This window comes from Trichomycterus rosablanca, chromosome 10 (assembly GCF_030014385.1).
Source record: "Trichomycterus rosablanca isolate fTriRos1 chromosome 10, fTriRos1.hap1, whole genome shotgun sequence".
In the NCBI taxonomy this organism is placed as follows: domain Eukaryota; kingdom Metazoa; phylum Chordata; class Actinopteri; order Siluriformes; family Trichomycteridae; genus Trichomycterus; species Trichomycterus rosablanca.
Genome location: NC_085997.1, coordinates 4,474,015 through 4,486,815, shown reverse-complemented (window position 1 = coordinate 4,486,815; position 12,801 = coordinate 4,474,015). Strand labels below are relative to the sequence as shown.

At 39.7% G+C, this 12,801-nt stretch overlaps 1 protein-coding gene across 1 annotated transcript; it reads left to right on the top strand.

Annotated features, from left to right (window-relative positions):
- The first annotated feature begins 5,944 nt into the window (after positions 1 to 5,944).
- On the top strand, positions 5,945 to 12,480 carry LOC134321181 (NACHT, LRR and PYD domains-containing protein 12-like). The gene is made up of 6 exons (XM_063002782.1): positions 5,945 to 7,878; positions 9,210 to 9,383; positions 10,047 to 10,220; positions 10,443 to 10,616; positions 11,695 to 11,741; positions 11,827 to 12,480. The coding sequence occupies exons 1-6, from the start codon at positions 6,032 to 6,034 to the stop codon at positions 12,357 to 12,359; spliced, it is 2,949 nt and encodes a 982-aa protein (XP_062858852.1). The 5' UTR covers positions 5,945 to 6,031; the 3' UTR covers positions 12,360 to 12,480.
- Positions 12,481 to 12,801: the final 321 nt, after the last annotated feature.

Genomic DNA, 12,801 nt, shown 5'->3' with positions numbered 1-12,801 from the left:
TGCAAAGTGTAGCACTAAGCTACAGTAACCATTTTGATTAAAACGCCAGGTCTGCCACCTACTGGTTACCAACATAAATGTTAGTTATTTTTAACTAAATACTGTATATAGTATACTAGATACAATTTATATACATAAAAAGGGTATATTGATATACTGATTTGATATATATTGATTTGAACCATACAGAATATTTGGATCTCGAACACAGACTAGCAACAATTCGAACCATCATTCTAATTTCTACATGCCACAAATTTCAAGTTCAGTTCAGCAAACAGACTTTATTAATCCCAAAAGGAAAGTCAGTTATTACAGCAGTTCAAGATACATTAAAGTAAAAAGTATTAAAGTACACAAGTATTATTGTACACTATGTAATTGAATTAATAGAATGTAATATGTAATATAATAATAATAAAATAGTAATAAAATAGTCATTGCGCATTGCAACGTGCAGAAGTTTGCTCCATGTAGATCAGGGGTGTCAAAATCATTTTCACCATGGACCACGTCTGCATTATGGTGGCCCTCAAAGGGCCGATTGTAACGTATCCTGCTGTGATTGCAGTCGGCCTTTTAATTCTTGGACAATTTGTTGTTTTTCTTGGAAGCAAATGTATACTGTATATTTATAATGTATATCGACATTTATATTGTACTCCTTTACCACAGACACGGCCTCATAACACAAAAGATGTACCGGTTTTTCTTGTTGAAGCACAAACTTGTATTTACTTTCATTAAATTACCTTCCATCTGCTTCAATTTTCTCTTCTTGTACATTTTGGTTATTATTTGTAAATATTTCTCAACATCACTTGTTGGAAAACCGCCTCAGTTAAACGCTGATGTGGATGCAGTCACTTTGCAGGTCACAAAATCGCCATGCATCGTGGGAGATGTAGTTAATGTATGATTTGACAGTGTATTTTGAGACAATCATACATCTTTTAAGCTCTCGCGGGCCACATAAAATGACATGGTGGGCCGGATTTGGCCAACAAACATAGAATTTGACCAGGGGAGTAAAAACTTTTGCTCGAGATTATTAGTTTATTAGATTTTTTTTTTTTTTTTTTTTTTTTTTTTTTTTTTAAACCAATATTTTTTAATATTCCAGTTCTGCCAGGTTTTTTAAATATTCCAGTTTCTTCTGTGGTCAATATACAGAAGCTTGTTAATGGCTGTGAAAAGTGGCTGATCAAGGTGAAAAATAGCAAGAAGACACCACATATGACACTATATTTTTGACCAGAAGTCAGAAAACTCACAATAACCTTTTTTTTTTAAAAATAATAAAGACTACCTTAAAGTACAAGTGTACGTAAACGTTTGATCTCATTTGTACCTCAAATGTAAAACTGGAAGCTTTACCACATGACAGGATGTGAAGTGTGAGTCACATGCTAGACTCAAATCTTACTTAAAATCATGACTGTACAGTCATTTCCTTTATCTGTTAAAAATAGTTTTATTGCATTGTTTTCTTTAATAAAAAATGCCCTTTATATGTAGGATTGTCTGTACAGTTATGCGGTGTTGTTGGCATTATTAAAACTGGTTTGGAGAGAATAAATGAGTGATGTGATGATAAGTATAATCTGTACATCAGTCATTTTTTGTAATGATGACATGATGCCAAAAAGTAGCTTAATCACTGGGTGTGATTTGACTTTTAAATATTTTTAAAAGCGTAGCGTAGCTTAATCACTGGGTGTGATTTGACTTTTAAATATTTTTAAAAGCGTAGCATGATGCCAGTGTTAAAGCCATACAGCTTCAAGCATCTGTACTTATATATTTTTTATTGTATATTTATTTAGTTAGTTAATTTTGCTCTACAGCTTCTAAGCCCACAGTTCTGTTTTAGCCACAGTCCAGACAACTTATAATATTTTTCCTTCAGGATAAAGTGCCAGTTTGGGTTTGCTTTCTTACCTTTGCACCCAATTCAAAGTATATGAATAAGTGGTCTCCTGCAATCAAACTAGCCCTATTTATACGGACACAAAAACTAGCTCTATTTATACATTAGGCAAGCCGTAGCCTAGCGGTTAAGGTACTGGACTAGTAACCAGAAAGTTGCTGGTTCAAGCCCCACCACCTGCCAGTTTGGCACTGTTGGGCCCTTGTGCAAGGACCGTAACCCTCAGTTGGGAACATTTTGAGCATGTCTTGATACTGGGAGTGTCCCTGACAGTATTTATTATGATTTAAGCCATTGATTTAAAAGCATTTGATCCTGCAATTAATTAGAATTTTTTAGGATTTAAAGGATGAACATATATTTTGTGTATGTATGTAAATCTAAGTGTCAGCATGTAGGCGCTACCGTAATTTAGGCATTTAGGCGCAGGTAAAATTTTTAATGCGCGTTTTGTAGACACACTGCGGTAATTTCATCAGTCAGGTTACATAAAGTTAAAGGAACTGGTTTTGAGATGTAAACATCACGGCGTACAGGGATCAAACCAAAGCCAAAGAAACCGCTGTAGCCGAAGAGAAACTGATTAAATGGCGAGTGGTAAGTTACTGGTTTCAATATTAATATATACTGTATAATCATTGGCTGGCGTTACTTTCATTTTGTAGTTTGGATCCATCCTATAGTTACAGCTGTATAGTCATTATTTACACATCTTTATTACTATTACTGTTATTACTAATATATACCTAACTAATCTTTATTGTTATTACTGTTATAATTATAATGTATATCTAACTAATCCTTATTATTATTACTATTACATACCCATTTTTATTCATATGCTTATTGTTATTGCTATTGCTATAATGTATATAGTACTATGTACCTAGATATAATTCCATATATGTAAATAGCTATAGTTATAACTGTATATTCATATTAATCATAGACATATGTTCATGGCCAGGTCAGGCCGTCCTAGCAAGTTCAGCCCAAGAGCAGAGCACAAGATGCGTAAAGAAGTCTCCAATAATCCTACAATGTAATCACGGGACCTACAGGAGCTCTTACCACAGTTGATGTCAAGGTACATCAACCATCAGAAAGAGACTGCACAAGTTTGATTTTCATGGGAGGTGTGCAGGGAGGAAACCCTTGCTGTCAAAAAAAAACAAACAAACATCAGGACAAGACTAAAGTTTGCCAGAGAAACACCTAGACAAAGACCAGGACTTTTGGAACAATGTGCTTTGGACAGATGAATCCAAAGTTGATTGTTTGGGCACAGTAACAGAAGACATGTTTGGCGCAAACCAAACACAGCATTTGAGAACAAGAACCTCATACTAACTGTGAAACATGGAGGTGGAAATGTCATGGCTTGGCAGCAGGGCCCGGCAAGCATTCCATTATAGAATCCATGATGAATTCGTAGCATTAGTATATTATTGTTATGCCAAGGAAAAGAAGAAGAAGTTGTGGGTTTTCCACAAAAAAGAATAAATAAAATAAAACTAATCTGCTGGTTTAAAAAAACATAAAGTTTAGACATACAGGATTGAGGGGTACTGTGCAGGCTACACAAAATTTGAAAACCCTTTAAAAGTCTCTGATCTGTATTAATAAGCCTGAATTATACACTGTATGATCGAATCCTCATGATTTAATTCATTCATTGTCACATGATCAGACACAGGACTAAAATAAGTTGGGGAAAAAAGCCACCCACTCAAATAACATGATGAGATGGTGCAATATGTTTCATTTTCTACGGGACAGCCTAGTCATTGAGCTAGAAGAAATGTACCATATTTTGAAACACTGTTGACATGTCGCTTCAGCTGTGCGTTTATGGATGCAGAAGAAATGTTATTTATGTAGGTTATTTAAGTTAAGGTTGGCAAAACACACTTTTTAACTCCTCACAGGACATTGAAAACATCATTCCAATAATGCATCAGTGTGTTTATGAAGAACAACTGGTCTATGGAGACGCCTCCTTACCTGGACAGGGAAACTGCCAGTTCTAATGGAGGGTACGTGCAAACCCATTTCTTTAAAGTTGTTTTTCACTTGTTAAGAAGACCGTTGTTATTTCCAGCAATATCCTCAGTCATATTTCTTACTAACGTAGCACTGATCTGTAATCTCCAGTACTGAGCTGTGTGTCTGTGAGGACAGACTGGTCCAAAGATGTTCCTCCATACCTGAATGGTGAAGCTATGGAGAGGTGAGTAGTTTAAATATCATAGTTTAATACCGGTTTTATGGACATTATTTTCATTAGCAATGCTTTTATCCTTTTATCTCCCTCATGAACACTGTTTATTTTACTGTTTTCTTATAGTAGAACCACCAAACCTCTTTGGGATGGATAAGGCCTGCAGTTACATAGATTTAACCTGGTTTCCTTTGTTAATTTAAATTGGCCATTGTTTACTATCGGGTACCTTTTGAAAGCCCAGGCACTTCTGGGATTTACAGTGTTGCAGCTACTCCATGTAGAGATAGTGAATCCTATCCCACTGTGGTATATGGTGGCTGTCCTCTTCCTCTTTTAACTTTAACTATGCAGACTCTGAAAATTGTATTGATTTATGTTTTTCTATGATGTTTCCAAAGGCAAGAATCCACAATAACCAGCAGTGTGTCTTTAAAGAGTGACAACTCCAAAAACGTTCCGATATACTTTGGCAATGCACCAATCAGCCATGAGAAGGAGTAAGTACAAATCAACTGATGATTTATAGGCTGCAAAAGGACTGTCAGCATGGTAGAAACTTAACCTTATTTGAAATGTAGAAATCAATGAGAGATTACCAGTCCCAACACATACACTGTATGGCAAAAAGTACTTGAGCTCATGATTTCGGTCACACCTATTGCCAATACATGTTCTGGCTTGACAAAGCAAGGTTTGATTCCTTGAGCCTGGACCTTAACCTCAATAATCAACTTTGGAAAGAATCAGAATTGATTCAGTCCGACTTATTGTGTTGAAAGCCAGAGCAGTGCCAGACTTCACTCAGGAAATGTATTCAGTTCATGTTTGTTTATGATGTTTTCAGATCAGATATTGAACCTCAAGAAAACACAACAACCAGCTTTGTGTCTCTAAAGAGTAACAAGTCCAAAGAAGTTCCTTTATATTTCAACCACGAGAGGGGGTGAGTGAAAATCAACTGTAGCATTAGTTTTTTCTGTGATGTTTATGGTTTATATATACCGATGAGCCATAACATTAAAACCACCTCTTTGTTTCGACACACATTGTCTATTTTATCAGTTTCACTTACCATATAGAAGCACTTTGTAGTTCTACAATTACTGACTGTAGTCCATCTGTTTCTCTGCATGCTTTGTTAGCCCCCTTTCATGCTGTTCTCCAATGGTCAGGACCAACACAGAGTAGGTATTATTTGGGTGGTGGATCATTCTCAGCACTTTCACTGACACTGACATGGTGGTGGTGTGTTATGTGTTGTGCTGGTATGAGTGGATGAACTGAGAATAGTCCACCAACCAAAAACATCCAGCCAACAGCGCCCCGTGGGCAGCATCCTCAAACAGCAGCAATAGATGAGCGATCGTCTCTGACTTTACATCTACAAGGTGGACAAACTAGGTAGGAGTGTCTAATAGAGTGGACAGTGAGTGGACACGGTATTTAAAAACTCCATCAGCACTGCATTGTCTGATCCACTCGTACCAGCACGACACACACTAACACACCACCACCATGTCATTGTCAGTGCAGTACTGAGAATGATCCACCACCTAAATAATACCTGCTCTGTGGTGGTTTTGTGGGGGTCCTGACCATTGAAGAACAGCATGAAAGGGGGCTGGACTACATTAAATAATTGTAGAACCACAAAGTGCTTCTATATGGTAAGTGGAGCTGATAAAATGGACAGTGAGTGTATAAACAAGGAGGTGGTTTTATTGTTAACAATGTTTTGTTTTACCTTAATTAGGCAAATCTTTACAACAGAAGCACTACGTGCACCCACATTGACAAATGGTACTGGGGACCAGCAGGAGATATCCCCCCCACCACTAAATGATCTACACCAAGTCTTAAAGAAACACAAATCTGCCATGAAGAATAAATCCAAGACTGTATCTGAAGGAATTCCTTCATGTGGAAATAAAACCCAACTTAACAAGGTTTTCACGAACCTCTACATCATAGAGGGAGAGAGTAAAGGCGTAAATGAGGAACACGAGGTTATACAGATGGAGAGAAGGAAGGAAAAGCACTTCCAAGACACACCAATCAACTACTTAAATATCTTTACTTCTGTAGAAGAGAAAAAACAAGTAAATATTACGGCAGTGACATCAGAAAATGCCAGACACAATCTAGGAGGCCGAACGATCAAGACTGTGCTCACCAAGGGAATAGCCGGCATTGGGAAAACCATCTCGGTGCAGAAGTTCATCCTGGACTGGGCTGGAGGAAATTCCAATCAGGATATTGATTTTATGTTTGTGTTTCCGTTTCGTGAGCTGAATTTGATTAAACACGACCATTACAGCCTTCACAAACTTATCTGTGACTTCCATCCTGAGATCCAAGATGCAAACCCAGAAATATACAACAACCATAACGTTGTGTTCATCTTTGACGGCCTGGATGAAAGCAGACTTGCGTTGGATTTTTTAAATAGCGAGAAAGTGTCAGCCGTGACGACGACATCGACCGTTGGCGTCTTGATGTCAAACCTGATTAGATCCGATTTGCTTCCTCTGGCTCGTATCTGGATCACATCCCGGCCAGCTGCAGCCAATCAGGTTCCGTTCCAGCACATCTGTCGTGTGACTGAAATCCAGGGATTTGGTGACCCTCAAAAGGAGGAGTACTTTACCAAGAAGATCAGTGATAAAGATCTTGCTGGGAAAATCATCTCCCACATCAAGAAAACAAGGAGCCTCTACATTATGTGTCACATACCCATCTTCTGTTTGATTGCAGCCACTGTACTTGAGGAACTCATGAAACGAAACGGACATACCGAAGCTCCAAAGACTTTGGCTGAGATCTATGTTCATTTCCTGCTCACTCAGGCCTGCATGAAGAATCAGAAATATGAAGATATGGTCGAGAGAGATCCACAGATACTTCTAGAAAATAACCAAATTACGATGCTGAAGCTGGCCAGACTGGCTTTTAAACAGCTCACGATGGGCAACGTGATGTTCTATGAAGAAGATCTGAAAGAGTGTGGCATTGATATTACTGATGCATCAGTATATTCCGGGATTTGCACTCAGATCTTTAAGAAAGAAAGTGTCCTGTACCAGAAGAACGTCTACAGCTTCGTTCATCTGAGCTTCCAGGAGTTTTTTGCTGCTCTCTACACCTTTTATAGCTACACGACGAAGAACATGGAGGACCTTCAGTTTTTCAAACCGCCCCACCAAGACTGGACGGACGAATTCCCTTTGGACGAGTTACTCAAGGCAGCTGTTAATAAAGCCTTACAATCAGACAACGGCCAACTCGATCTGTTCCTCCGTTTCCTTCTTGGAATCTCACTGGAGTCCAATCAGACCCTCCTTCAAGGCCTCCTAAGCCACACCCGGAATAGCGCTGAGGACATCCAGACGACTGTTCAGTACATCAAATGGCAAATTCAAACCGAAGACCTTGCAACAGACAGATCGATTAACCTGTTCCTGTGTCTGACTGAACTGAAGGACCAGTCTCTCGCCAAGGAGATCTGGAAGTATCTAAATAGTGAGAAACCCTCAAAGGTAGAGGAGAAACCCTCAAAAAAGGAACCCTCAGAGAAGAAACTGTCCGCGGCTCACTGTACGGCTATAGCGTACATGCTGCAGGTATCCGAAAATGTCCTGGACGAGCTGGACCTTAAGAGATTCGACACTTCGCAGGAGGGACGAGGGAGGCTCATTCCAGCTGTGAGCAACTGCAGAAAGGCTCAGTGAGTGAGCATTTTGATATTTTAGTTTTATAATCATTTAGGTTCACATGTACGTATAGTTTTAAAAATGACGCATTTAACCTGTAATGCTATGAATGCCAAATACAATCAAAATAATAATTGTTATAATTATTTAAATTTATAAAATGAATAATTAATTGCATGGTTTTTATAAAGGGAAAATAAATGTTTATTAATTTTTAGTTATTTATTTTTTAAGAAATAAGAACCACATACACAATCAACCATAACATTAAAACCACCTCCTTGTTTCTGCACCCACTTACCATATAAAAGCACTTTGTAGTTCTACAATTACTGACTGTAGTCCATCTGTTTATCTGCATGCTTTGTTAGCCCTGTTCTTCAATGGTCAGGACCACCACAGGACCACCACAGAGCAGGTATTATTTAGGTGGTGAATCATTCTCAGCACTGCAGTGACACTGACATGCTGGTGATGTGTTAGTGTGTTTTGTGCTGGTATGAGTGGATCAGACACAGCAGCGCTGCTGGAGTTTTTAAACACCTTACTGTCACTGCTGGACTGAGAATAGTCCACCAACCAAAAATATTCAGCCAACAGTGCCCCGTGGGCAGCATGCTGTGACCACTGATGAAGGTCTAGAAGATGACCGACTCAAACAGCAGCAATGGATGAGCGATCGTCTCTGACTTTACATGTACAAGGTGGACCAACTAGGTAGGAGTGGACAGTGAGTGGACACGGTATTTAAAAACCTCCAGCAGTCCTGCTGTGTCTGATCCACTCATACCAGCACAACACACACTAACCCAGCACCACCATGTCAGTGTCACTGCAGTGCTGAGAATGATCCACCACCTAAATAATGCCTGCTCTGTGGTGGTCCTGTGGGGGTCCTGACCATTGAAGAACAGGGTGAAAGCAGGTTAAAAAAGTATGGAGAGAAATAAATGGACTACAGTCAGTAATTGTAAAACTACAAAGTGCTTCTATATGGTAAGTGGAGCTGATATTGCTTGGCAGAAAGAACAAAACTTACTTGCTGTTTCTACTAGTACTAACTAAAAATTAAAATTTAGTAACATAATTTAATACATTACATTTTTGTATGGCGTTTTCTTTTTTTTTTTTTTAACAATAGACACTGTTTTGAAGCAGCTTTACAGAATTCAGGAACGAAAACCAAAAATCCCCTGTTGAGCAAGCCGAGGGCAACAGCTTCAAGAAAAGAAATCATGAGAGGAACCAGACTCAACAGGGACCTCCATCTTCCATGGGTGGCCCGTAGGATAATTTAAATGAACTATGCACTTTTAACCGTTGTGTATTCTTTACTTCTTTACAGATTTGCAGGCTGTCATCTGACCACTGATTTATACCAAACGATCACATCAGCTTTGCAGTCTGAGAACTCTCCTCTGAGAGAACTGGACCTGAGTAATAATGATGTCCAGGATTCAGGGGTGAAGCTGCTCTGTGCTGGACTGAAGAGTCCACACTGTCATCTACACACACTCAGGTGAGCTTATCCTGAATTCTAGTTCTACTCATTAGTATTAAACTGTGCTGATGTGTAATATGCACTCTGGTTTCTGTGTACTGCTTATAGAACAGAATGTCTTTATTTGTTATATATACAGATACATGTTTACAGTACAATTAAGTACTTTTTCAGCATATTTCAGCATTTGGAAGCTGGGATCAGAGGGCAGGGTCAGTCATTGTACGGCTCCCTTGGAGCAGACAAGGTTAAGGGCATTGCTCAAGGGTCCAACAGTGGAGAACCAACAATCTTCTGACTGACAGCTCAAAGCTCTACCCAAGCGATACACATTTTGTCCATGATTTTTTACGTGACCCAGGCAACACAAACAATTCATCTTGCTCTCCCTGCTTTGTGCAATCTGGTCCCACTGTGGTTTCCAAGATGTAGCAGAGCCCACAAGGGCATGTTTGCTTACAAGTTCATTTAGTGTTTATGTGACTGTTAAAATTTGTTAATTATTGTTATTACAGTATTTTTCTCTGAGACACACGACCCTAAAAACCCTGCATTAGGCTACCACTGACCCTACTATATATATATATATATATATATATATATATATATATATATATATATATATATATATATATATATATTCCACATGCATTTTCTTTCTGTGTGTGTGCATGCATACAGGTTATGTGTCTGTAACCTCGGGGAAAAGGCTTGTGCAGATCTGGGATCAGTTTTATCAACGCCAAACTGTCCTCTTAGAGAACTGGATCTGAGTAATAATGACGTGCAGGACTCAGGTGTGAAGCTGCTCTGTGATGGGCTGAAAAGTCCACACTGTCATCTACACACACTCAGGTAAGATTTTACAGAATTATGTTTTTATTATTGAAGGGGTGGTTCAGCAGATCCGTGATTAATAATTTTATTACTGAGCAATTTTGTCTGAGACCACAAAGCTTGGCTGATTATCGCGCAGTATCGCATCGGCTTTAATTCTCATTTTTAAATAGGGGTGGGGTTAGGGTTATTAGCATCTCACTCACTGTGTCCCTCACCCTTTTTGCTTTCTATGAGAAGGTTGTCTGGTTGCTCCGTGACAGCTGAAGGATGTTCTGCTCTGGCTTCGGTTCTCAGTTCAAACTCGTCTCACCTAAAAGAACTGGATCTGAATTACAACCATTTAGGAGAATCAGGAGTGAAGCTGCTCTCTGAAAGACTAGAAGATCCCAGCTGTAAACTGGAGACACTCAGGTATAAAGAATAAAGAGCTGTTAGCCTTGTGTACTGGGTGATTTTAGGCCTGAGAGTCACACATGATATTCTAGGGAGAATTTACATCTGCTTTGACTAAGCAGTTTTGACCTAGCGAAGATTGTTTACTTAGAGTGAATAAGTATTTGGCCCCCCCTGGCTTCAGATTTCTGTACAAGATGTATTAATTTATCCTAATTTACACTGATCAGACATAACATTAAAACCACCTGCTTGTTTCTACACACACTGTCCATTTTATCAGCTCCACTTACCATATAGAAGCACTTTGTAGTTCTACAATTACTGACTGTAATCCATCTGTTTCTCTGCATGCTTTGTTAGCCCCTTTTCATGCTGTTCTTTAATGTCAGGACCCCCACAGGACCACTACAGAGCAGGTATTATTTAGGTGGGGATCATTCTCAGCACTTCAGTGACACTGACATGATGGTGGTGTGTTAGTGTGTGTTGTGCTGGTATGAGTGGATCAGACACAGCAGCGCTGCTGGAGTTTTTAAACACCCCACTGTCACCGCTGGTCTGCCAACAGCGCCCAGTGGGCAGCGTCCTGTGACCACAGATGAAGGTCTACAAGATGACCGACTCAAACAGCAGCAATAGATGAGTGATCGTCCCTGACTTTACATCTACAAGGTGGACCAACTAGGTAGGAGTGTTTAATAGAGTGGACAGTGAGTGGACATAGTGTTTAAAAACTCCAGCAGTGCTGCTGTGTCTGATCCACTCATACCAGCACAACACACACTAACACACCACCGCCATGTCAGTGTCAGTGCAGTGCAGAATGATCCACCACCTAAATAATCCCTGCTCTGTGGTGGTCCTGACCATTGAAGAACAGCATGAAAGGGGGCTAAAAAGTATGTAGAGAAACAGATGGACTACAGTCAGTAATTGTAGAGCAACAAAGTGCTTCTATATGGTAAGTGGAGCTGATAAAATGGACAGTGAGTGTAGGAACAAGGAGGTGGTTTTAATGTTATGGCTGATCAGTGTATATACATCCATCTATCTATCTATGATTGTATAAATGTGTCTTCTCTGACTTCTTTAGCAAGAATTATGGAGGGAAGGACAGGATCAAACCAGGTCTAAGAAAATGTAAGTACTCTTTGTATATTGTAACATTTACAGATGTTACTTAATTTGCAGATGTTTATTCTGTCGTCTCTCTACTGGTTCGCAGATGCTCGTGAGCTCACACTGGACCCCAACACAGCAAACACCCATCTTGCTCTGTCCGAGGGCAACAGGAAGGTCACGCAAGGTCCTGATGAGCATCCGTATCCTGATCATCCAGAAAGGTTCGAATTCTTCAAGCAGGTCATGTGCAAGGAGGGCCTGTCGGGGCGCTCGTACTGGGAGGCCGAGTGGACCGGCGGCAACGTCGTTATAGCCATGAGTTATAAAGATATTCCCAGGAAAGGAGGCAAGGGAAACTGTGTGTTCGGGTCTAACGACAAGTCCTGGAAACTGGACTGTTCGAGTGATAGTTACACTGCGCATCACAATAAACAGAGGACCGACGTACCTGCTCCGGCCTTCCGCTCCAACAGGGTAGGAGTGTATCTGGACCAGACGGCTGGCGTCCTGTCGTTTTACAGCAAATCCTCTGACACGCACGTGCAAACCCACCTACACACTTATTATGCGAATTTTACTGAGCCGTTGTATGCTGGGTTTTGGGTCGATATCGATACCTCGGTCCGTATGTGTTAGATGGAGTAGGTACGTGATGGATTGTCGTACACATAGCGCCATCCAATTTAGGTCATAATGCACCGATGTTATTTATTCTATTTATTTTTCCAGGCTTATTGTTATTTAAAAAGGAGTTTTTAGTAAGACGGGGCAGTGTCATAGAAAGTAAAGTGTCTAGAGGCATTGCACACATAAAGCATTAATTTCTGCATTTATTTTTGAATGCGTTAATAATAACTAACATCATGAATCAATTGTGATCACATGATCTTAGTAATGATACCTGCTAACAGGCTTATTGTGTTTGTTCTAAACATGAAGTCTAAAAAAGAACTATATCAAGGAATGGCTGAAGTCAAAAACATCTGTATTTGAGCTCATCCCAAATGAACTGATGCTCATCAGGCGAGTGGTTCTAAAAATGTCTTTTGGTTTTTTCCTGGTCAAGGGAAAAGATTGT

Coding starts and splice junctions, on each gene's coding strand:
- LOC134321181 (XM_063002782.1), top strand. CDS start 6,032: ATGAAGAATAAATCCAAGACTGTATCTGAAGGAATTCCTTCATGTGGA. Junction 10,617..11,694: donor TGTAAACTGGAGACACTCAG/GTATAAAGAATA, acceptor TGACTTCTTTAG/CAAGAATTATGGAGGGAAGG. Junction 11,742..11,826: donor CAAACCAGGTCTAAGAAAAT/GTAAGTACTCTT, acceptor ACTGGTTCGCAG/ATGCTCGTGAGCTCACACTG.